We start from the raw sequence: 27316 nt of genomic DNA on the forward strand, positions 1-27316 counted from the left end.
ATTACAATGCAGGAAGGTAACCTACAATGCAATAGATGAGGCTCCAAAAATAGTCTAATACTAATCTGGCTGGGGCTGCAGGGCACAAGCCAGCAAAAAGGCTCCTCTATCTACTCCTATATAGTGTTTGCAACCAATCTAGCTGGATACAGATGGAAGCACACTAATAGGAGAAATTCTGGAAAAATAAGCAGCACTACAGCAAAAAAGGACAATGTATGAGGCAATGACGCACGCTGAGCGGACTACAACCAGAGGTGGCTGCAGAACACACTACAGCGTGAGCTGCACTCACACACAGAGACCTCAGACAGCCGTGAACAGTGCAGAGAACTGTGCACTAGCACTGAAAGGCTGCAGAAAAGCTCCGCTATCTACTAATATATAGTGTTTGCAGCCAATGTAGATGGATACGGATGGATGCACACTAATAGGAGAAATCAGTAAAAATGAGCAGCAATACAAAAAAAAAAATATGTATGAGGCAGTGACGCATGCTGAGCGGCCTACAACCAGAGGTGGCTGCAGAACACACTACACCGTGAGCTGCACTCACACTTACAGACCTTGCAGAAAGCTGTGAACAGCGCTACAAGGCAAAAGAAAGCTTCACACCTGGGTTGCTAAAGTAGCCTGGGTAAAGCACAATATAGCAAATCGCTATCTCTAACTGTCCCTCAGAGTCAGAAGAGCAGCTCCTGTCCTGAACTGAATTCACAACAGAGTGAACCCAAAATGGCGGCGGCTTTTATAGTGCATCATGACATCATTTCAGCAGCCAATCACAGCCATGCCATTAGTTAACATGCCTACATGCCTAACAAGATGTGCCAACACTTCTTAGGATTCCTCATTGGCTGAATCAAATCAAACTGGCTCATAGCATTATGGGAACTTCCGATTCCGGTATTCGATATGCTAAAAGTATCGGAACTCCATATCGGAATTCCGATACCGCGAATATCGGCCGATACCCAATATTTGCAGTATCGGAATGCTCAACACTAGTTACTAGTCTTTGCCAGCCATGGATTTAATAACCTGAACTAATATCATTAGAGATCATTATGATATTTGCGGGGTCTCTGCACTCCCTGCCAAAGCTGTTGGGTGTCCAGTAGTGATGAGCGAGTATACTCATTGCTCGGGTTTCCCCAAGCATGCTCGGGTGTCCTCCGAGTATTTTGGCGCGCTCCGAGATTTGGTTTTCGTCTCCTCAGCTGCATGATTTGCGACTGCTAGACAGCCTGAATACATGTGGGAATTCCCTAACAAACAGGCATTCCTCACATGTATTCAGGCTGTCCAGCAGCCGCAAATCATGCAGCTGTGTCGACAGAAACTAATTCTCCCAGCACGCCAAAATACTCGGAGAACACTCGAGCATGCTCGGGAAAATCCGGGCAATGAGTATACTCGCTCATCGCTCGTGTCCAGCGTAAATAAATCTCCCCATTTTTTTAAATTCTTATTCCATTTCCTAATTATCCTCTAAATATCCTAATGCTTATAGGTATTGTTAATGCTGCTCTTTAACTCTAATTTGTAATATGGATGAGTATTTCTATAGCCTGAAAGGCCAATATTGTGCAGTGTCTGCTGCGCTTTCCTTATGCTATCATAGGTCATCATTATTTTATGGCACAGAGGGAACACGCTGCAAGAATTTTAATGACAGGAAGATCAGATCATAAAATAAAGGCACGCTTCCTGATCTGAATGCCAGTGAGATCAAGATGAAGGGTGAATTTACTCCTGGGTCAGAAGCAACATAAAATCAGCTCATAATTGCACGGAGTTTATCACCGTAGAATCCAGTTTTCATTTAATATCTGACTTGTAAAATTATGCTTTATCATATATTCACACTTACAGAAAAGCCTCTAGACCTGCAGGAAAGCCTTGATGGTAATGTGAGGTGCTACTTAGTATACTGCTCCAGGAAAACAAAGAGGATTTATAGTCACTTTCTTATCTGCACAATGTATTCGATCGTCACATAGGAAACTAACTGCAGTAGTGTAGATGAGAAGACTCCGTGATCAGAATAATGGCCCCGGGCAAATTATTAACCAGTAGGGTGATAAATTAATAGTTTTCTATATGTAGATCTACTCGATAGAATATATACTGTATAGACACACACATATATAGTTTCAGTTTTGAGACCGCCGTACCATGCTCATCAATCATCTTAAAGTAGAGCGAAGGCCAAGTACATCCGGTATAATTTGACCTGACTCATTGCTATACTCAGGAAGGCCATTAAAGGGATTGTCCACTCGCAAAAAAAATCCCATGTGTTGTAAATATTGATCTTACAACTACATTTATCCAATCTGCTTGGATCATGCTATTTATGAGCACCTCTCCATGTTCCAACACAAGCTGAATCGATGACATTAACAAAGCCCCCTCTGAGCCAGACAACCAGCCCCACCACCGCGTTCCTGACAGCTTGTGCTGGAATGATCGAGTTAGTGGGGGTGCCACTAGGGAACCCATTTAAGTCTAAAGGAGGCACGATTTCATAGACCTATGATAATATTACAAGGCTGTAAAAGTGTTGTGTGGTTAATGCTCTTCATCATTTCATATAGATATTTCTTGAGCAGCCTAATTTGCCAAAAGACATTTCAGTCTTAAAGGCTAGCTGTCATTTTATATCTGTATTTTTTCATAAATCAACAGTATGCATGAAAAAGAACATTGTAATATATGTTATCAGAACTCATTAATTATATTCAAAATTCTCAAATCACATATAAAATTGGACTTTGGCGAATACAGATTTTCCCATTGCTGATATAGAAGATGGCGGTTAGTGCTCATAAAGTTCTATGCAGAGCTGTCCCTGTCATTTTAGAACAACTTGCAGCAGAATGTCTGTCTCTAGCTCCTTACCCTTTCTCTCTCCATAGAATTTTAAAAGCTCCAACTGCCATCTTCTATCTCAGTAATGTGAAAATCTGTCTTCACTGAATACACAATTTAACCATGAAGCTAGGGTAAAAGATCAATCCAGGAGGAGTAAGAAGCAGATTTCTCTGAAAACATATAATACACAGTTTCTTATTTTCATGTGTCTTAATGATTTATGTAATACATATTTTAAACACTGGTCACTCTTTAATAATAGACTAGATTCTCATAGTGGATGTTGGTGCCTTTTATATTTGAATGACAAGTCATGAACCAATAAAGGGAACCTGCCAAGTCCCCAAAAGCTATTAACCTGCTGATATGGGGTTAATCTGCAGGTTAACAACGCTCTAAACCTGCCCGGCCAACATTCTGAAATCTTGTCTAACAAGGGGAATTGAACTTTATTCCTCCCAGCAGCCTCCGGCTTTCAGTCATACAGATATGTTGGTAGAGCTACAGTCACCGCTAGTACATCATGAGTGACAGCTCTACGCATGCTCCAGCACATTGACTGACAGCCATTTTTACCTCATAACAGTGCAGAGACAGCTGTCCGTCAATGAGCTAGGGAGTGCTTTCAGACGCCACTCAAAGTATACTGATCGGTGACTGAAAGCCGGCAGCTTCCGGAAAGAATAAATATTTGGGCTGTCCGGTGGTCGCACAGCTGTAGAATAGAACGCTATTAACCTGAAGGCTAACTCAATATCTGCAGGCTAATTCATATCTATAAGTATAATATATTATTACATTACATGAGAGATAAGCTAATCGAAAAGTTGTTTTTTTTTGACTAATGCATTATTATATATTACTCAACGGTTTCGCTGTATTAAAAAAAAATGTCATTTATCTTGATGCATGGAGTAGGTTGTGCCTTTAATGTTTTTTTCTTGCAGAGTCTCTTAGTTGTTTTTATATTCTGCTGCTTTAATGAACTGGTGAAAGAAAATACACACAATTTATTGATCTACATGCAAATACTCCTCGAGGACATGGAAGCCTTTGCAAATAGTGAAATGAAAACAGAATAGGTGAAAAATGTTCCACATTCTTCATTTTCATGGTCTCGGATCTGTAACAATGAACAGCCTATGTGTATGTTTTATATATTCCCACTTGGAGATCAATGAGTTCATAAAACACAAGAGAGTACTAGTGGTCAAAATGTGCTACATTTATATTTAATGTACTGTGACGTGGAAGATATGGTGTATGTTATGGGCTGTGTGTTATATCAAAGCTATGGCTGAATCCGAATCTCATTACCATCCGGCCGTAGATCTCTCCGCCACTTTACATACATATGCTCAATATAAAATGGACATAAAGGGACAGCGAGTCCTTGTTCCTAAGCATGATATATTACCAAAGGGTAGTGTTGGTGGGAATCTAGGCACTATGACCTCCATAACAACACACTAGTCTGAATGCCATGCTCCTCTTAAATTCTAAAAAATTGTTAGATGGGAAAAAATGAGTACTTCTACCTTTTGACATGGTATAAAACGGAAGATGTACACTGTTTTTTGTGAAAATGGAAGCATTAATTATGGAATCCTACTAAATATTCCTTGTTTCTTCTTTCCGCAGTTCATGTGGAACCCGGCACTTGTGAAGTGATTGCTGCTCACAGATGCTGCAATAAGAACAAGATTGAAGAACGGTCACAGACAGTAAAATGCTCTTGTTTTCCTGGACAAGTGGCGGGGACTACAAGAGCAGCTCCATCATGTGTAGATGGTAAGCCTTACATTTTGGATTTGTATCTATAATCATAGGAATATGCTGCTGTGTTGGCCAAAGCAGTTATGATGTGAAATAACTTGCCCTTCATTTTTCAAGGGAATATGTCAGCAGATTTTTGCTATGTATTCTACAAGCAGAATTAGCAGAGATTCTGATTCCAAAGTTGTGTCACTTACTGGGCTGTGTGTTGTTGCTTTAATAAAATCAATATTTTATCATCAGGAGATTATCACTATAGGACTAGTTGTTTCAGGCCATTTAGTCCTACTGCTCTGTGTAACCCCGCCCCCATTACCGATTAGCAGCTTTCTATCAATATACACAGTAAGCTGCCAATCAGTGGTGTGGACGGGGTTATACAGAGCTCAGCATTCAGAGAGCTGCTAGATCTGCAGCAGAGACAACATTTTATCAAAACAACATCAAGTAACCCAGTACTTGACTTTACAATCTCTGTCCCTAAATTATGCTGCTCTCTGATGGAGGATCAAAAACCTGGTGACAGATTCATTTTAAGACTTTTTTAAGAGGGTGTTTTGCTTAAAGGGTTTGTCTCAAAGGGACATATTCAGTCCAGATGGTCTGTTTGGGTATATAAATATAATTGAGAGAGTCAAATAGCAAGCAGCCAATCTCACTCTGTTAGGCTTGGGGCCATCAACGTATTGCCTGGTCAACCATGCACCATGGTAGCTAGGTAATACAACATTTCCCATGCAGCAGCAGCCAACTCAAAACCAACTATCATATTAACGGGAGAGTGACCTATTGCTGAAATAGTAAAAGGATTGTCTGGTATAAGGCAACTTCTTAACAAAGGCTTTGATTGCAAATTTATAGGGTCAGGGTCTCTAGTCAAAAGCTTTGACATTGAACACAAGATACAGTAAATGAACATGCAGAAATGCGAAGAATTTTTATATTTTCTGAGTATTCAGTTTTAATGCCAACAATTATTTCTGCAGCATTTTATATCCAATGCACTAATTTTTCACGATATACGTATTCCTAATGAATGTAAGGGGTTGGAGATTTGAAAATTTGCTTTGATGATGGACAAGTTTCCTGTTTTTGAGTCATTTTTCTAGTAATAGACAATGGTGGCCGAATTAACTAACTATATTTGACTCAATGTAATAAAAAATGTTCACAAGTGGGCTAAAGGTTCTATATATTCTATTGAGCACTACATACATATTTAAAATGGGATGAAGGATTATTACTAGTGATGAGCGAGTATACTCGTTGCTCAGGTTTTTCTGAGCATGCTCGGGTGTCCTCCTAGTATTTTGGTGTGCTCGGAGATTTAGTTTTCATCGTCTCAGCTGCATGATTTGCGACTGATAGACAGCCTGAATACATGTGTGGAATGCCTGTTTGTTAGGGAATTCCCACATGTATTCACCCTGTCTACAAGTCGCAAATCATGCAGATAAGATGACAAAGTCTAAATCTCCGGGCACGCCAAAATACTCGGAGCACACCCAAGCATGCTCGGGAAAACCCGAGCAACAAGTATACGCGCTCATCACTAATTATTACCTCAGTGGTTAGAAGTTACCTAAAGGAATTAAAAGTTTCAGTCTGCAATCTTCATTCTTTCTTCCATTATCAGACCCCCTGATATGTAGTTTGCAGCCTCACCCAAATTTCAGATTTGTTTCTTTTGGCAGAGTATTTCCCAGTAATTCAGACTGAATATGACATCTGTCAGTATTCAGTTTGCTACTGCCTTTATCAGCTCACACATGAGCACAGATTCTGCACCCGACGTCACTTTCCTCCTTTTTTTTATTTCTCTGCCCTCCCTGAGTCTGTAGATCCTTGGAGAGTGGACAACTTCCTCTTAGGAGGTTGCTCTATTATAAGATAGACATCAAAGTTACCCATTGGACCCCATTGGCTATAAAGGTGTCCTCTGGGGTTCATTTATGTTTTCTGTCATTTTACTTAAATACTAAGTCATGCATACTGCATTTTTTTCAGCCTTTTCTTTATAAAAGAAAAAATATATAAACAATAATATAGCGCTAAGGATAAACCAATTTGTTTTATTTCATTTAAGCAAAGAAACCTATTTGTTGTTTGGTTTGAAGCTCTTTCATTCTCATGTACAACATAAGGCAGTGAGGCGTCCAACACTTTGTTCTTTCCCAGGCTCACCTCACTGTCTCCTCTCACAGCTGAGAAACTCTGCATCATTCATTGCATGTACAATAGGTGTTACATCTGTTACTTGATAGAAGTAGAAGGAAATGTTATTTCACCTTTATCATGAAGTCACTGACATATGCTCTAACTGGTATAAAAAAAACTATGCATAAGAACTAAATGCATTTTCAAAGGTATATACATATATATTCTTTAAATATAAATACAGTCATTGCCGAAAGTTTTTGCACTCTTGATATTGTTCCAGAAAATGAAGTATTTCTTCAAGAAATTGAATGCAATCACAAGTTTTGTTATACACATGTATATTTCCGTGTGTGGCTCCACCATTACTCCCCAGCAACATGTCCGCTGTCTTGGTGTCATATTTGATGAAGATCTTTCCATCACTCCCACATTTGATCACTCATCCGCTGATGTCACCTAAACCTTAAAATCATCTAGAATTAGACCTTTTCTTACCTTTGACTCAGCAAAATCTCCTACTGTAGCTCTTATTCATTCTCGTTTGTACTATTGCAACTCTCTACTAATCGGCCTCCCTCTTACTAAACTCTCCCCTCTCCTATCCATCCTGAATGTAGCAGCCAGGATCATGTTCCTTTCCAACCGCTTCACCGATGCCTGCACCTTGTGGCAGTTATTGCACTGGTTTCCTCTCTGCTACAGGAACCAAAATAAACTTATCAATGTCACCACAAAGTGCTCCACAGTTCAGCACCATCCTACAACTACTCCCTTGTCTCAGTCTTCCATCCTACCCACACACTCCATTCTACTAATGAATTAAAACTAAAATCCTCAATAATCAGAATCTCCCATTCCCGTCTCCAAGATTTCTCACGTGCTGCACCAATTCTTTGGAATGCACTACCCAAGACAATTTGATTATTTCCCAATACCCACAGGTTTAATTGTGGCCTAAAAGCACATTTCTTTGAATGGGCTTATCACCCCACCTCACTTATCTAACTATCCCCATTTTAGCCTTACAAAGTTTTCTTCAAAATCATGACTCTCATAGCATCTGTTCACAAGCCCTCCATTCACTTAATAGTCCTTTGTGTCTGTACTGTAAACGCACTGGCTGGTGACCGGTTCATGCAGCATTATGTGCATACCCAATTTAGTATATTATGGCTGTACTGTCCAATATAAGCACATTTTTCCATTTACCTTTCATGTCTCCCCTATTTCCTCATAGCTTGTAAGTTTGCTTGCAGAGCCCTCAGTCCTTTTGGTATATGAGTTGTGTTATTCTGCAATGTCTTTATTGTCTGTACAAGTTCCCTCTAAAATTGTAAAGTTCTGCGCAATATGATGGTGCTATAAAAATAAAAAATACTATTATTATTTTCTTTGTGTGTATTGGAACAAAACAAAAAAACAGTAAAAAAGTCAAATTGGACATCATGTAGTATTAAACCCCAAAAATGGTCCTGAAAAAATTGTTAACATCTTTCCTAAAATTATCCAAAAAAATGTACAAAGAAACCAAAAATTGCAAGAAATAACATATAATCTTTATTTCAAATAGAAAAAGCACACATTTAAAAACATGCTAGGCTTTAAAAAGTGGGAAACCACAAATAGGCACCACTACCCACAACACAGTCATGAGGAGGTTGCACGTACTATGTATATTGCCAAACCCATACTAATATAAGAGACCCCATGTGGTCATGGTATAGACACTTAGAACATGCATAAATGGTTTAGACAAACTAAAAAGGTGCAAATGCACATTACCTCCCGTGGGTGATGGTGCCAGCCCCAATGCATGTTTCAGCAAAAGCGCCTTCCTCTGAAAATGTTATTTCTTGCAATTTTTGGTTTCTGCGTACATGTTTTTTTCATATAATTATGTATTGTACGAAACTTAGTAATATGTCCATAACCATATGTGGCACTACTGGATTTGGGAGTTCTATATGCTGGGTTGAGTGCCTCAAATTTTTGATAACAACCAATTTGTGTTTCATCTTTCCTAAAAAGATGCTTGTTCAAACTCATCGGTGGCAAGTTACAGGTGTGGGCAATATGAAAATCACAAAAGGGGAGAAGGTAACTCAAACTTTGCATTGCTTGTCTGTGTGTGCCAGACTAAGCATGGAGAACAGAAAAAGGAGGGGACTTGTGAAACAAAATTGTTGAATAATATCACTCTCAAGGTTGCAAATCCATTTCCAGAGATATTGATATTCTTTTGTCCACAATGCACAATATAATAAAGAAGTTTACAACCCATGGCACTACAGCTAATCTCCTTTGATGTGGAAGTCAGAGAAAAATTTATGAAAGGTTGCCATGCATGATAGTCCGAATGGTGGATAAGCAGCCCCAATCAATTTTCAAAGAAATTCAAGCTGTCCTGCAGTCTCAGGGTGCATCAGTGTCCGAGCACACTATCAGTCCATATTTGAATGAAATGAAATGCTATGGCAGGAGAACCAGAAGGACCCCACTACTGACACAAATCCATCAAAAAAGCTGCATTGCAGTTTGCAAAATGTATGCGAGTATGCCAAAATTATTATGGGAAAGTGTCTTATGGACAGATTAGACCAAGATAGAGCTTTTTGGTTTACTGAAAACAGAATGAGGCCTACAAAGAAAATAACACAGCGCCTGCAGTCAAATATGGTGGAGATTCAAAGATGTCTTAGGGTTGTTTTTCTGCCTCTGGCGCTGAATGCCTTGAATGTGTGTAAGGTATCATAAAATCTGAAGATTACCAAAGGATTTTGAGTTGCAATGTAGTACCCATTGTTAGAAAGCTGGGTTTACATCCTAGGTCATGGGTCTTTCGGCAGGACAATGACCCCAAACATACCTCAATAAGCACTTAGAAATGGATGGAAACAAAGCGCTGGAGAGTTCTTAAATGTCCAGCCATGAGTCAGTATCTAATTCACTTTGAACATCTGTGGAGAGATCTTAAAATGGCTGGGAGAATTCACCCTTCAAATATGAGAGATTTGGAGCACTTTGCAAATTAAGAGTGGTCCAAAATTCCAGTTGAGAGGTGTAAGAAACTTGTTGATGGTTATAGGAAGTGATTGATTGCAGTTATTTATTCCAAATGGTGTGCCACCAGATATTAAGTTGAGGGTGCCCAAAATTTTGTCCAGGCCGTTTTTGGGGTTTTGTGTGATTATGTCCAATTTGCCTTTTTTCCTCTGTTTTTTTCTGTTGTTCCAATACACTAAAAGGAAATAAATGTGTATAACAAAACATGTGTAATTTCATTAATTTTCTGGGAGAAATACATCATTAACAATTTAAAGGGAACCATAATTTTTGGCCATGACTGTGTGTACACAGTGTGTGTGTTTATATATATATATATATATATATATATATTGTATTTTACTACCAACTTTTCTTGTGTTCACTATTGGCCACTGCCAACACCAAGAATAATTGGTTAGTGGGGTGCCAGGTGTCGGTGTCTCACCCCCATTGACTAGACATTGAGGACCTATGCTTAAAGTCCAGGACATCCACGTTAAACATTATACAGAACCAGTGATGTCATTATGTGGTTTTAGGTTTAGCTCAAAAAATACAACAATGGCTGGACAATTGCTAATAAAATTCCGAAACAGCTTAATCACTTAGAAAAGATACAGGACTTTCCTTGATTTTACTGATAACTTACTGTACATATATCTTTTTAGCTTCTATAGTTATCCAGAAATGGTGGTGTCATATGCAGCCATGTTTAGATGGAGAAGACTGCAAAGTTCTACCAGACTTGACAGGATGGAGTTGTAGTACTGGGAACAAAGTCAAAACGACAAAGGTGAGACTGTTTTAATTGACATGTTTATGCCTTTCTCTTATTCAGTTGTGGAAAAACATTTTAAACTATATAAAACAAAACATTTTTTATGGAAATATGAAGAAGGACATTCCATAGGAAGTAGGAATCACTTTAAGTGATACACAAGAGGCTATCATAAAAAAATAACAATTCTATTATATAATGGTATTGTTACAATCGCTCTCTTTAACCTTCAAAGCATTCTCACTTTCAACTTTCAACAGTATGAATATATTTTATTGCAATGGAGTAGCAAAGGGATTGTGCTCAGGAACAAAGGTAATCTTGCAGCAGGGAAACAGAAATCAAGTGGAAATGGACAAAGGAGTTAAAGGGGAAGTATGAGGAATAGAGCCGATTAAGAGGGGGGAAAAGCAGAGATACTGTTTTTATCACAGTTTTTATAGAAGTTTTAACTGCAGGTTATGCCTTAATTTTATTTGCAAACATTTTTTTAAATTACGAATTTATGTCATTTAATAAAGTGGTAAAAATATAATAGTTACTTAACTCTGCTGTGCTTGGATTTGCTGCTAATAATTACAAGAGACTCTTCCTACACACAAAGCACGCTGTTGTCTGAGCTGTACTCTTTCAGTATCGTACCTTTCATCCTGACGTTTTCAGCTCAGGATTGTTAGGAGAGTTAAGGCACCACACAGAAAAATTGCAAGCGTCAACTGTTACTTTTGCATATTCTACACTAAAGCAGTATACTTTACATAACTATAAAAATGAATAACATTTTTTCTGTAATATGTCTCTAACTTGAAGATTACACATTGACTAATTACCGTATCTAACGGATTGGAAAGGAAAAGCATTATTTTTGTCAACTTTAATGGTGCTTGTCCCCCTGAAAAAAGTAAAACACGTATAAATTATGTGGCATCAGAATATCACAGAGACTTCCACTGATTGGAAGAGTGGAGACTAAGATCCCGATTCATCAAGACCTGGGATTTTCTTACCGGGCTTGATGAAGGGGTGTGTAGTAGTCAGAATCAGATGTGTCTGACGAGTGGCGTGTACCTCTTTGCTACAAATCTTTCTCCAGTCCCTGACTGGGTTCATATTTTTGGTATAAGGAATGCTACAGCTCATCATGATTTAGACAAGCTGTGATGTCATGCCCTCGTCCTGCCCCAGCTCCACCCAGTTTTGCAAAGATGAGAAAAACTGCCTTTAGAACACCAAAAGTCGCAACATTTTTGCTGAACTCTGAGCAATTTTGAAAAACGTTTAAGCAACTTACTACAGTATTTTAGTGAAATAGCTTTGATGAACCGGGGCCTCTGTCTTTTGATCTCTGTCTCACTGTAAGCCAAGAGTAAAGGGAAGAGCTAAGTGAAGAGGGAGCAACCCATACTTCATCATAGTCTATTGGAGAGAAAAAAGATATGCTTTTCTTTTTCTGTCTATTGCCCATAAACTTATATAGGGTGCTGCTACTTCTTGTTAAATGTAAAACTCTTGATAACGTGGTGGTAACAAATAATATCATAGGTAATAGGTCGTTTGTAATCCATTGTCAGATCCATTGTGTATGTGTTTTAATGTAAAACCATGCATGACAACAGCAGATTGATGACTAGAACTGGAATTTTGTCTGCAATTTTTTTTTACGTTCAAGAGTACCATGCCACATTTCGTATTGAAATAGCAGTTTACAAGGCCATACTATTTCTTCTGTGCGTTGTGGCAATTATGCTTCATGAAGATATCTTGTAGCTGGGAATTTCTTCACCTGAGACAAATATGAATTGCAGTGCTCTAGCCAATTATCTAAACCACTAATATTTATTGATAAAGAGACCCTTGTCATGTAGCACTAATAATGAGAGCCCTATTAGCCTCTCCTCTCTATGACCCACTGTCAGATCTCTTCCAGTATCTGCCATTGTAATGTCTGTGTGTGTCAACTAGTGCCACTGAAATCATTCTGTAGAAGACACTGGTGATGGAGGAGATGTTGGGCCCAGAAACTCTGGGTGGTGTAGGCTCTTTCCATCGACAGAGACTAGTGTGATTGAGATGTATACTTCCATACAGTCTGGCACCTTGGGTGTCTGTGCTGGGAAGTTGAAGTAATCAGTTACCTGCTTTGGCAAATGGGACAGCACAACATCATACTAAACTTCAAGCTTTCTGTTGAGAGTTGCCTGATATACTTTTACTATCGCATTTCTAGTACAGCTCCTGTTTAGCCATTGTTATCTTCGTTCTGACCTCAGCTAACTTCCTGACAATTCTTCTGACTCATAATATTGTCCATTTTGCCCTCCTGGTACTGACTCAGTTATCTACCCATTTCTGCCAAACTGCTATATCAGCCACCGACTTCTCCGAGGATTAGAGCCAGGGCCCTTGCAGAAGGCTACATTCCTGTACACACCTGTGACCTGAGAATTTCAATAACCAGCCCAGGGCCTGTCTGTATAATCCCTAAAAAGAGCTGCCAGTTGACCACAGACAATGCCATGTTATTTCTACCCAAAAGTATACTAAACTGTATAAAATAATACACCAAGTTCCACTAGATTGACCAGTGCACTTCTACATCATTTTGGTCATCCACGTCTGTAACAGCATGAACTTACCAACTTCACAACCTTTGTATTCTTTTTCATACAGATTAAATAAAAAGATATTTATCTGTATTGTTCTTGATTCCTTATATAATTATGTGCTACTAGCCAGCGAGTAGGCTCTCAATTGTTTCAAACCTAATTCTCAATATATAATAGCTAACAATTTTCCAGAACAATACTTTATAATTATAGGCATCATTATCATTGTTAGAAGATTGACTGTGCTCCATAAGCGATGAACTTGGAATTAAATAGCTGTGTATTTCAGATCTTGAATTGAATATGTCATCAATTTAAAATAAATAGATTATAAATACAAATTTTAACTACAACGTGAATCTTTGCCTTTTCTCCTTCAAGTAAATACTCCTTTAAAACAGTTATGGGTTATATACTGGAAACTGTTGTATCATGACAACAGCTTTAATATCATAACTGCTGATTTTGGAAAAGATACCATTAGCTGATCATTTCTCCTGCAGTGACTGCTACAAAGGAAATTTTCTATTACCGGCAGCAGTTCCAATAAATGACCAGGTCCATTACTGCCAGTTCTGTTGCCTGGTGGCAGCTCTCCACTATGGCTAATAGAAGGTGTCCCCCCTCTGTGATGTCCATATTTCATAACAGGGCATAAGTAAAGAGGTTTTCAACATGAACCCACCAGTTAAAGGAGTGCTATGATATTTTCTAAAATAGAGTCTACTTTTATTTTCAGAATCAAGGATACTCTTGTTTAGTAGATACGCATGATTTTGTAGCTCAGCTCGAGTGACTTGGTTGAGGCTAGGCTGCAATTACAAACATAGTGTATGTCTGATTATAAAGATCCATTTTCACTAATCACACAATACAACCATAAATGGGTATTCTGAATTTGGTCATACAGCTGCTCACAGCCCTTCCCTGGTTTCTGGGTGACTGATATTATTTTAGCATTCAAAGAACTTGTGCTGAGCTTTATAGTTCTACAGTAACATCTCATCTATCAGTGGTTTGTTCTTAAGTGAATACTGATATTGGTATATATGTATATACTGATAGCAGTGTTCCACATAGCCCAGGAAAGTGAGAGCCTTGGTTATAAGAACTGCTCTCGAAGCTGCCCTTGGTTTGGGCTGGTGATTTTACTAGATTTATAACAGTAGCTTGTCGAAAGATGAGAGGGAAGGCGAAGGAGGTGAACAGATAACTGCTGTATAGAAATCAATGAGCTGTGGCTGGAATCTTAGGATTGAATTCCTCTCTTGGAAAGAAATTACTGCACACACTTGCCCAGGTTCTGGTGGCCGAGTTTCATAGAAACAAGCTTTACATTATGTAAGAAAAAAGCTCTCACAGCAGACAATGATAGCAGATACAAAGCAAGTCAATTGCAAATATCTTTTATCTTTGTTCTTATGTTGTGTAACTAAAGCAATTTGAAAATACGAGAATAAACCTTTCACCACTATATATTCACATTCAGCACCATGGACAGGGACTGGATTCAGCTAGTAGAATTAATTTGCAAAGCTTTTCTAAATGATCACTGTACTGTATATTCTGAAAATAAATATTTTATACTTTTTATTCATTTTTACTTTTGCTAAACATATCTGTTGTGTGCATTTTGATTATTTTGTCATATTTAATCATCACTTCTAGCCACTGACTATGTTTAATGACTTGGCAGATTGTCTGTGTAGCAGTACAGTATAGATATATTATGCTTTTGGAGGGTTACAGTAACAGCAGGACAAAAAATTTTCAGATTGGAAAAGTTTATATTAAAGTGAGATCTGTGATCTTTAGAGAGCTATATAACATGGAATATGGACACAAGCACCTTTGTAAGAGTCAGCTGGAGCAAACAGTTGTTTATAGAGTGAGGAATGAAAATAGCTGTGAACTAGTTAGGATAAAGGACACTGTGGTATTTAGACATCCTGCCGACCAACCGTACCTTATAACTCTTGATGATCCACCATCTGCTTTCTAAAAAGGGAATGCATACCTGCGTCTAAACACACAGACAATACATTGAGGAAGCAGAAAATACTGGTGTACGAGTTTTATTATAGCCTGAAATCTGTCATGTAATTCAATTAGTCTGAAACAAAATATGGAGCAAATTCCCTTCATTAAAATATTGTACAGTATTGTGAGTGCATTGTTAGATAGTTGCATAATACAATTGAAAATAGAAATATATCATCACGGTCAGCAATGGGAGGAAAGACCTCCAAATTTTCCACAAACTACTATGGATAGTGCACACGATTGTTCTTCTGGATAATGTAGATTGGTAAGGGATACTCTTATATATGCCACAGAAGTACAGATAAGCAAATCTTTTGAAATTTTAATTCTCCAGATTTGCTGAATAAGTTCACATAGATGACAATCAATTCACCACAAATAGAAAGTACTCCAAAGCTTCCCATTGCTCATACTTGACACAGTGACTCTCCTCTCTATCTTTATCAATTACATATTTAATATTTTATTTTCCTCACATGTAAATCTTCTTCACTGTTGTGTTGTCACACTGTTTTTATGGTTATGCTATGGGCTGTGACATGTTCTAATCAGATTCACCATAAAATGGCTGCTGCAATACCTGATGCGGTTTTATATAGGCTATGAAAGCTCCTCCTGACTAGCTGGGGTATACCATGCTATTTGATAGTTGCAAGGTATTACGCCAAATGTAGCGCTAAGGCTGGTGCCCCTGCATGACACTCCTTCCCCCTCCATGCAGGGATACCCACACAGCACCTCGGCCGAGCGACGTTGTCCTCTGCGTGCTCCCTGCTTCCTGTTGTGTGAGTATGCCGCACTTCCTTGAGGCCACCTAGTGTGCACATGCACAGTCTCCTGTTAAAGGTGCAGAGTACACCTGCAAAGTTTCCCCCAACCAATGGCTAGGAGATATACTGTATGTAAGGTACTCTCCCAAATAGGGAGGTACCTAAGCAATAATGTTTCATTTGTGATTTTGTTTTACTAGTAAGTTGTTAGGTGCCAGTCCTTAATCCTGAACCCTTGGTCCTCGTGCAGTCAGGCCATGAAATCGAACCCCTGGTCCTTGTGCAGCTAGGTCCTATTGCTAAAGACGCTCCAGCAGAACCTGAACCAGTTCCCAAGACCCGTGTGTAAGAACATTTACCTATGCCTGTAATCCATGTTCTCGAGACTGCTATCCCAGTCTCTGAATCCAGCTCTGTCTTTGATTTGTTGTCACTGTCTTTTCTGCCCAAGGATCCAGAACTGGTGTAGTCTGAACAAAGCCCAAGTTCGTGTTAATTTCTATGAATCTGACCTCTTAGGTCAGCAGCTAAAGTATTGGGGACTGCCTAGGAGTGGTAACTGGAAGCTACCTGCAACTTAAGCCTGTTTTCACCATCAGGAGCTCTAGTGAACAGCAGGTAGCCACTTAGCCCAGCCTAGTGGCACAGTGGGTCCACGAAAGTACTGCACCTATGTGACTGACACCCAATATCTTGTGAGCTTTCTCTGACTGATGCAATCTTAGGCAATGTATAAAATATCAGCTAACATTTTAGGCTATTTGTATGAAGTGAATCACAAGTTATTTGAATTTGACGGATTTAATGAATTCATGAAAATTCCACACAAAATTGATATACATCGAAATATTTCACTTCTCTCTGCTGAGAAGTTTCATTAAAACTTTATTTTAGTCCTTCAGATTTAGCTAGGATTTTCTTTATTAATAGCTGTGAGCGACACACAGTATCCTTACTACCGATGTGACTTTCCCTTGTAAAGTTGTTCCAATGATCTCATGCCACCATTCCCAAAGGCTATTACAGTGAAGAGCAAAATAGAACTGAAGACTGAAATGGAGCACAGGAAAACCTCCACAGCTCACAGTGTGCGCAATGTGAGGATTCACAAGTCTCTAGTCTTATAGAGTGACAGCATACTTGTAGACTAAGGCTACTTTCACACTTGCTTTGTTTTGCAGCGCGTTTTTCCAGCAAAAAAAGCATAGAAAAAATGCATACAAAGGCATACAAATACTGCGTTTTTTTCAAGCATTTTTATGAGCATGCATGAAAAAAACGCAGCGTTTTTATGCATTTGTATGTGTTTTTAGTGCGTTTTTACCGCGTTTGCGTTTTTTCCAACATTAGTTGGCCCCTCACACTAACCCAAACCATGACTTTACTAACCCTAACCCTGACCCTAACCCTAACCCTTAACCAAACCATACCCTAACCCTAACCCTGACCCTAACCCTTAACCAAACCATACTAACCCTAACCCTTAACCAAACCCTACCCAAACCCTAACCCTAAACCCTAACTAACCCTAAACCCTAACCCTTAACCAAACCATACTAACCCTAACCCAAACCCTAACCCTAACCCTAAACCCCCTTAACTAACCCTAACTCTAACCCAAACCCCTAAATTCCATTGTCTAACTAATGGTCAACAAAAAAACACATGCACAAAAAAACGCATACATGAGCATGCCAATGTGCACATATGCGCACCCATAGACTTATAAAGGGTGTCTTGCTGTAAAAAAACGCATTGCGCGCGCATGCGTTTTTTTGAGGCAAGTCGGACGCCCAAAAAATGCAACAGGATGCATTTTGTGCGCCCGAGCGCACACCACAAAAAAACGCATGGGCGTAAAAACGCATACAAACACATGTGTATGCGCACAGAAGCGCATCCCATGCAAAATATAGGAAAAAAAAGCATGCATTTTTTAGCGCTAAAATACAGCGCAAAAAAACGCAAGTGTGAAGCCAGCCTAAGGCTGGACAACCCCTTTAAGTAAAATTGGAAAATATATTCAAGTCTACCATAATTCTTTAATACTGTACATTATATATGCTTTAAGGCTCATTCACACGTCAGTATTTGGTCAGTATTTTGCATCAGTGTTTGTATGCCAAAGCCGGGAATGGAACTTACCGAGAAAAAAATATAATTGAAAGACTGACTCCTGTTCCTTATTTTGGAGACAGTCCTGGTTTTTGCATACAAATACTGATGAAATACTGATCAAAAATACTGATGTGTGAAAGAGGCCTTACACAGATACTATTTAGTTAATATAGATTGGTTTCTGCCCTGCAGTCTGACATACCAGATTGGTTTCATAGGAGAAAAGCGAATATTTCCATAGGACAGCATTATGTTTTACCAAATACTAACTTTTGTATAGAGTCTATTAGCAATTAATTAGTAATTAAAGTACCCCTTGTTATAATTTGAAATGAGCGTCTTCAACTATCAATGGCTGATCATAATATTTGAGTATTAAAAAAATAATTAAAAAATGCTTGAATCAAGGTTGAAAATGTATATTTTCTGAACCTAGGGCAAAAAAAAACAACTCATGGGTCTCTTACCTGAAATTATGCAACTGATAATACTGCTTTCTTTAAAGCGAGAGCAATTTACACCTAGATCAAAGCAGTCTGGAGTGCTATTTTAGTGAGTATATTGTCTTCCGATGTAAAACAGGCTACAGACTGCCATAAAACAGTCCATAGAGTTTTAATGCACTGCAGTAAAGCCACAGGGCAATGTGCTCAGGGGTTAGATAATTGTGGCTTGCAGTCTGCTAATATTTCAGTTATGCCTTTAAATTCCGAAGAAGGCTATAAGCCTTACAATATAATTCCCAATGTGCAAAAGATCGTACTCCATCTGGAAATGTGCAAGCCGGTCTGTTCACCTTGTTATATTTATTTCTATGCAAATAAAAATAAGTGTGTTCTATATAAAATGTCAAATTAATTACTCAACATCCAAAATAGCGAAAGAGAGAAATATAAATATCATCACTGTCACAACTGCTTATTAGACATAAACATGTTCCATAGAATTCTATCATTTATATATTATTTTATAGGCAGGAATTTGTAGAAATTTTTTTTCAGACGCGAGTAAATGGTTAACTAAACAAATGCAAACGTATTAAAATAAAATGAAGACCCTTCCAAGCAAGCTGAAAAGAATACAGTTACTAATTAAGAGGAGGCAGAATCGCGAACCTAGAATATCTCTCAGTAGGAAATATCAAATTGTTCCTTGGAACAAGCAGCTAGCTGAACCTATAAAATCACATACATTACGGGGAAAAAGCATAAATATTTTTCTGTACTCTTGAATTTCATAGAACTGTCAGGGATAGATGTATAAATAGTGGTGGTTTTATCGCCTCAGCGTGAACGGGATGGAAAAATAAGGTGGGTGGAATAGGACAAGTCTCTGTTCAACACTAGGATAAGAATTATTAAGCCCATTGATTTCATGGCATTATAATACCCAGAGCTGCAGATTACTGGGAACCAGTAACAATAGATCAGGGCAGCTGTTGCGCTATTTGATTAGCCGTTTCTCAGTAAAGGTTTCATTCTGTAGCACAGAAATAAGATATTTCAAAAGCAGGTGGATACTTTATTAACGGTAGATGTTCTATTGGCATTGAAATTCTGAGGAGCGTTTGACCGCGTGGACTGTGGCTGACTGCTTGCTTTGCTAGAGACCAATAATTCACTGCATGATGTACAATCTATATGTCCCTTTTCCATAATTTCCTTTTGTATTCATTAGGCTTAATATTCAGCTTACTAATTTTTTGGCTCAAGTTTAAAAATCACTGCACATTTGTGACAACAACCTCACCAATTAATTCCCATGCCAATGAGAATTTTGCAGTGCTACTGCAGCAGTTCTTCAATGGTGATAATAGTTATGCTACAAAAGGCTTCCATATTGTTCTTGAAAAAGAGCATAAATAAAAAATTAAATATACCCTTTAGAGCCAAATTAGCATCATGCATCTCAACTAGAGATAAAAGATTGCGTTGTGCAACCCCAGGTCAAAGTCAGGTCAGAGCTCTCAGACATTGGAGAGAAGCTGCGCAAATCAGAGTTCCTCAAGTCTAGAAAAAACTTCACCAGAATGGAATGATGTCCTCTGTGACTTGTGGCGCAGAGGTGATATCTTGCCAGTCTGGCATATCATAAGTCAAGCTTTGGATCCTGGAGAGTAAGGGAATTCATGCAGGTCCTGTCATTGGCCAGAATGATCACATAAAGACATAGAGCCAGCTCACCGACTTCCAATAGGAGCACGGAACACCATCCTGATGTGGCTTTTCTATTTTCTTCATTGGCCAGAATGCACAGAACTCGGACCACTGGTTGGTGTCGTAAGAAGTGATCCGCTCATCACACCTCTAAAGCCATGTATGTACAATCGAGTAGTATTTAATGACATTTCCCCAATACCAAGAATAGTGCTACACAATCATGGTAGATCTAGGAACCAGGGAACTGAAATATCACTCACCAAGTCATTTGCAACTATATTTGGAGTGTTGAAAAATCCTTTTTCTTATGCTTACTTATAAAGTGTTAACCTATTCTATAGCACATTATAAATGTCATCACTGTCCCAAATGTGGCTCACAGTCTAAATTATTTATCAATTCATAAAGAACATCAAGGAAGCTTATAGCAATATAAAAGTATCATAGCTTTATTAAATCCGTTTTACAAAAATACACATAGACAGATTAAAAAAGAGGTATACCCAATATAACACCAAAGGTAACATATGTATTATATTACTGGACAGAAATTAGTATTTTTGATGCTAAAATAATGTCACATAGTATTTAGATATCATGTGCATAAGGCAAATGCATATTATAATCCAGGCAGGAGGGGGAAAAGGGAGAGATTGGTCTGCAGAGCATTAACCCTCAATAAGAAAAAAGTTAGTTATACACTAGTTTGCACGGCCAGTCTAATATCCAACCCGCTATTAAATATAAGAGAGGCAAATAGAACTGCAGATACAATCACGACAGGTGATATACAAATAAATGTAGAGGGCGCATCATGCAAGGGTTAACTATATAAGCACACAATGATTTAAAGTAAAGCCGTGAGTTGCTTGCATAACGCTGCTCCCACTCCCTATACACCCAGCCAGAGCTATGTAAAATGAGATAAATGAAAGCATATGACCTGAATGGTGTTGTGAATTCCCGACGCGCATTTCGCGTAAGCTTCGTCCCGTTACTCCCCCAGGACGAAGCTTACGCGAAACGCGCATCGGGGATTCACAACGCCATTCAGGTCATATGCTTTCATTTATCTCATTTTACATAGCTCTGGCTGGGTGTATAGGGAGTGGGAGCAGCGTTATGCAAGCAACTCATGGCTTTACTTTAAATCATTGTGTGCTTATATAGTTAACCCTTGCATGATGCGCCCTCTACATTTATTTGTATATCACCTGTTGTGATTGTACCTGCAGTTCTATTTGCCTCTCTTATAATTAATAGCGGGTTGGATATTAGACTGGCCGTGCAAACTAGTGTATAACTAACTTTTTTCTTAATGAGGGTTAATGCTCTGCAGACCAATCTCTCCCTTTTCCCCCTCCTGCCTGGATTATAATATGCATTGGCCTTATGCACATGATATCTAAATACTATGTGACATTATTTTTGCATCAAAAATACTAATTTCTGTCCAGTAATATAATACATATGTTACCTATGGTGTTATATTGGGTATACCTCTTTTTTAATCTGTCTATGTGTATTTTTGTAAAACGGATTTAATAAAGCTATGATACTTTTATATTGCTATAAGCTTCCTTGATGTTCTTTATGAATTGGATACTAGGTGGGAAGTGCCATCAATCTAAGGCCTATCTTGTTGTTTGGATTTTAAATTATTAATCAGTATGTCCTTAGAATGTGGGAGGAAAACCACACAAACTCAGGGAAAGCAAAATCTTTGCAGATGTTGTCCTTGGTGGGATTTGAATCCAGGACTCCAACGCTAAAAAACAACAGCGTTAACCACTGAGCCATCGTGCTGCCATTTAAGGCCATGGGCCCACAATGACATTTTGGTGACACTTTGAGGCTGCATATTTTAGCTCTGTCAAAAACACAGCATCTTACAATTCCAGCAACGTAGAAGACATTTATAGAAATCCCATGCCCACTGTACTTTTTTTACAGCATAAACTGACCTGCGGTGCATGTTTCAAATTCGTATCATATCAATTTCTCTTTCGAGTGCACTGAGTTTTATGTGCAGGTTTTTCAAATGGAATTTCAATAGATGCGGAAAATCCACAGATAAAAAATGCATGTCATCCACACATGATTGTATCAATAAAGATTTGACAAAGCCAAATACCAGGAAGTATAAAAAAACAAAACAGTTTTGTTAAAAACTTAACATACCAACAACAGACTAAGAATGCAGTGTCAAAAATTCCATAAACACGCATGTAAAAAACGCACTGAAAAACACAATGAAAAAAAATTCAAGTTACTTTGTTAACAAAATTTACTTAATAAGTGCAGAAATTCTGCATCAACATAAACTTGCCAAATGCTCATCGTGGGAATCCAACCTAAGTGCCAAGATCTTGCAACTTATACACACCACAGTGTGTGATATTTCACGAAAGTCCGGCACTACCAGCCATATTCTACAAAGCACAATAATATATAATTTTCAGTCTATAGCTTTTATGCAAATTCATAGTCTTCCACTCATGACCATGCGGTATTGAGACTCCTCCTTTGTCAGATCCATTTTATTAGACCTTATTAGTTTATTAGTTTCTGCAAGGCAGACAAGTATATGGTATAAGCTAATAAATTTTTTTTTGTCAAAGGACAGCTAGGTCCCACAGATATTTTCCAGATTCCATCTGTTTAATGTCAGTGTCTACAGTATGGGCAAATTGAAATTGAAAAATATTAAAATATTTCCACACTATTCAAAATCTCTATCCCAATATATTGAACTAGGATTTTCGTCTTATGAGCACTGGGCAAATAACAATAAGGCAAATAGCATAGCTTCTACAAAATGCTACCACCCTAAGGCTGAGTTCACACAAGTGTATAAAATATCATCTGAGTTTTTTCAATTTTTTTTCCCTCATTTGACTTGTAGCTATGGTTTTATTCATCAGCATTTAATAAACATTTACAAGACAAAATACAGTTTCCTATGTTAAAAAATTGCAGTGAATCCATAATAATGGGATACTATACATGCCATCATATGGGATATGACTTTTTTGTGCACCCATGGACTTAAATGGGAGAGTCTCATGCAACACATGGAAGAAACTAGTGCATGCTGCAATTTTTGCTCATGTGCAGTGCATATTCGTGTATTGTCCGCTTTTTTACAGATAGAAAATACGTTCATGTGACCTTGGTCTAAGAGACTAATGAGGAATGTGTATCTCAAAATGATGGTGTTTAAGATTATATCGTTCCTTAAAAATTGGTTATCAAATATCAATCCAAGGAAAGAATGAAACATCCGGCACTGTCCCTGGATAAGAAATACCCGCAAGGCTGCTTGTAACCGCTATCAGTGTGACACCTATAACCCTTATTGAACGGGTGCTCTATCCATATGAGAAAAACATGAAATATCATAGTAGAAAAAGATAGCAGGATGGCACTCACTGTTCTCTTGAAATGATTCACTTTTTTTCATACTGACAAAGCATAGGCATCGGCACGGGAGAGATGTAAAAAGACGGACGGTCCGTCTTTTTACATCTCTCCCGTGCCGATGCCTATGCTTTGTCAATATGAAATAAAGTGAATCATTTCAAGAGAACGGTGAGTGCCATCCTGCTGTCTTTTTCTAAAAATTGGTTATGTTCACCTAAAATTGTTATTTAGCTTTAACAGCTACTAATGCATATTTTACAAAGCTTTTCTGACAAATAATAAACTTTAGCACCAAACACCCTAGCCGACATGTCAGCTTCTTGCATTATTAAGTAGTTTGCTGGCTTTAAATTAGATTTTTTTTCTTTAATAAAGCAAGTTGGCAGAAAAGTCTCCAAAACTATTTTTTCTACAACAATCCAACGTATTGCCAGCTGCTACTCAGCATTTATTACGCATTTTCGTGCTGTTGTAGGTAGAATTAACACGTGTTTTTTGAGACTCATGAAGCACCTGATTACATGCCGCTGCCGACTCCGCTCCTGTAGTCTAGACAAATGTTTCACTTAATCTGCTTTTTTATTTATATATATTTATTTTTATTTTTTTTACTTCTCTCTGTATCGATCCAGTAAAAAAATGAGCAGAAAAGAAATGGCACTGCAACTTTCTCATTACCTCTTTGCGTTGTAAAGCACATCTGTACCTTTGAGAGGAATGAAAGCAGAGAAAACTAAATAGAATTCCAGGACCTTGAATTGTTTTTAAGAGGCGGTGGTGGCATTTTTAAAACTCAGTGAGGGGTATAGTTCTTTTGACATTGTACAACACGCTATTGTAATCATAATAAAGCTATATTCTACACGTTATCGCATTGGCTTATGACAGGCTGCTGTATTAGTATGCTGGAATAGGTTGATTTTTTTTGTTGGCCAAGGAATGAGCATGTATATATAAAAATGAATATATGTAATAAAAGAAATGAAATATCATAAAACTTACCTGCAGATACAGATGACACATTTTTATATGATGAAGTGGGAACACTTGTAACTATAAATGAGCGAAGCCGACCTTAAAAGTGTCCAGTGCTAAACACCGAAAATGGACTTCTCCAGGAAGTCTGTTGCAATGTTCGTAGTTCAGGGGAAATTTAAAGAGAGAGAGCAAGAGAGAGAGAATATTTTCCATCTCAAAAGTTTGGGTCCTCATTGATATTTATGGGGTTCTGGTTCAAGTTTGGGAACAGTTCTGGTACCCAAAGCGAACTTTGGAATAAAGTTTGGGCCAAGTACCAGAAACCGAACTTCCATGGGTCCGATCATCACTACTTGTAACACATTATTGACTAATTAGCACCCAGCTCCTTTGATGACTATGATAAGTCTTGCTTAAATTCCAAAATATGGTGAAGTACAAGACCCTCTGGCAGGCCCTTTAAAAAAAATGTGCTGAAGAGAGTTCAGCAAAAAGAGTCACAGGACCCTAGTCCAGTGACTATGCTGGTAATTCATGGCTGTCAGACCAATCAGAGCCTTACAAACCTCCTACTACCCACCTATCTATAGGTCCAAAGTGACATCATGTTGTCAGCAAGCCATAGCAATTACATTGCACAAGGTTTACTAATCAGAAGAGGTAAGGGTGAGGAGGAGGTTCACAGGGCTCTAGCTCACTACTCACAGAGCACCAACGTGGCTGCTGGACCGAGGTTCTGCAAATTTTTTTGCTGAAATCTGGTACTAAATACATAAGATAATATCAAGCATAAATGTAAAGCTTAAACTAAGAAAGAGGAAGAGATGCCACAAATCATGACACAGCTCATGGTCCCGACAAAAACTATGTAAAAACTATTGGTATTTGTAGTAACTCTTGGTCCATCTGGCTTCTTGGATTATGTCTCTTCAACCAGCTTTTATATAGAAGTTGGATAGAGAAAAGTGAACCCAAACTTAAAAGTTTGGCGTTTGTACTGAACAGTTATCTGGTTAGATTCGGATTCTGGTTGAGATTCGGGTACATTTCTGATACCCAAGCAGAACTTTGGAATAAAGTTCAGGTTGGGTAGCAGAACCCAAAATTCCATGGATCCGCTCATCATTAATGTTGAGGCTTGTAAAAGTTGAAGAGTAGATATATCTTGCTGTGTTGGGGGCTCACAGTAGCCGGACAAGCCAGAATAAATCATATCTTCACGCATTCACATATCTGAACAATATATATGATAGCACAGCAAAAGATAGATGCTCCCAAAAATGCAGAACACATTTTTAAGCTATGTTTTCTTTAGTGTTTTTGTAGGATCTCATTACTTTCAATGGGTAATAAACTCTGTGAAAACAAACTGCAGATTTTCAAAAACGTTGCAGAGCTCAAATTCAGAAAGAAAAAAATGCTTGTGTGCTAGAGATTTCCTGTATCTCATAGCTTTTGTTGGTATTGTAAAATGCAGCTTCTTTTCCCCCAGAATAAACACACCTAAACGAATGCGACAAAAATGCCAGGTATGAACATACCCCAAGTCTCAGGAGATAAATTACAGGATCCTCTATTTGGTTAGATGCCACTGGTAAGTTACTAAAAACAAATGCAAATAAGGCCAATAAGTATAATAGAAAATAACTACTACTAAAATGTACTTAATAAATATTTCTATATTAGGCATTGATGGAAAAATGTCAACTATGAAAGGGGAAAGGGATGCCAGATAAGGAATCCATAGACAGTAAGCACCAAGCCAAGGGGTATAGCAAGAAGACCGTGTGGTGATAGCAGTCCCCACGTGTGTCACCAGTATTATTCCTTGAATAATTTGGTCACATAACTGGTTGCGTTATGCTTCATTTTAAAAACAGAATGATGAAAAAAAGCATTAATTATTTATTGCAAATTTTTGTTTAATTAACCATACTGCTGAGATCAATTCAGACAAAAGCCCAGAAAATAGGTGAGTGCCTTGCCTTAGAAGTATTATAAATTAATCTACAGCTTACATACACATTGGATTTAACATAGAATCTTCTTTCTTTCTGGCATTGTGAGAACAAAATGAGGGTTTCATATCTGAATGGTTGTTAAAGGGTCACTAAACAAAAATAAAATAAATAAAATAAATAAATAAAATAATAATAATAATAATAAATAATAATAATAATAAAAAAAATAATAATAATAATATATATAATATAATATATAATAAATAATAATAATAATAAATAAAAATAAAATAATTGCTTCACCTGGGCAATACTAAGGAAATCCTGAAAACATGATCTGTTGGTGGGCCTTGAGGACTGGAGTTGGGGAACCCTGGTCTATAGGCAATCCTAGACCAAGGTGACTATTCAATGGAAAATTTACATGGGATTATGTTAAAAAGAAGCATTAAGGCCCCGTTACACACAGCGATCTCGCTGGCAAGATCGCTGATTTTGTGACACATCAGCGATCTCTCCAGCAAGATCACTGTGTGTGACATCCAGCAGCGACCGGCCCCCCAGCCGGGTATCGCTGATCATGCTGGATCGTCCTGGGACGTTTTTTCATCACTGGTCTCCT

At 38.1% G+C, this 27316-nt stretch overlaps 1 protein-coding gene across 2 annotated transcripts in view; it reads left to right on the top strand.

Annotated features, from left to right (window-relative positions):
* Positions 1 to 27316, top strand: part of LOC141088891 (chemokine-like protein TAFA-2) — a 422827-nt gene that overhangs the window by 265730 nt on the left and 129781 nt on the right. For both annotated transcript variants that reach the window (XM_073575113.1, XM_073575114.1), the window contains exons 2-3: positions 4519 to 4668; positions 10527 to 10651. In XM_073575113.1, coding sequence (XP_073431214.1) covers positions 4519 to 4668; positions 10527 to 10651 — 275 coding nt within the window. The remainder of the gene's footprint in view (positions 1 to 4518; positions 4669 to 10526; positions 10652 to 27316) is intronic.

Source organism: Dendrobates tinctorius, unplaced genomic scaffold, assembly GCF_039654945.1.
Source record: "Dendrobates tinctorius isolate UK_male_01 unplaced genomic scaffold, ASM3965494v1 ptg000042l, whole genome shotgun sequence".
Taxonomy (NCBI): Eukaryota; Metazoa; Chordata; class Amphibia; order Anura; family Dendrobatidae; genus Dendrobates; species Dendrobates tinctorius.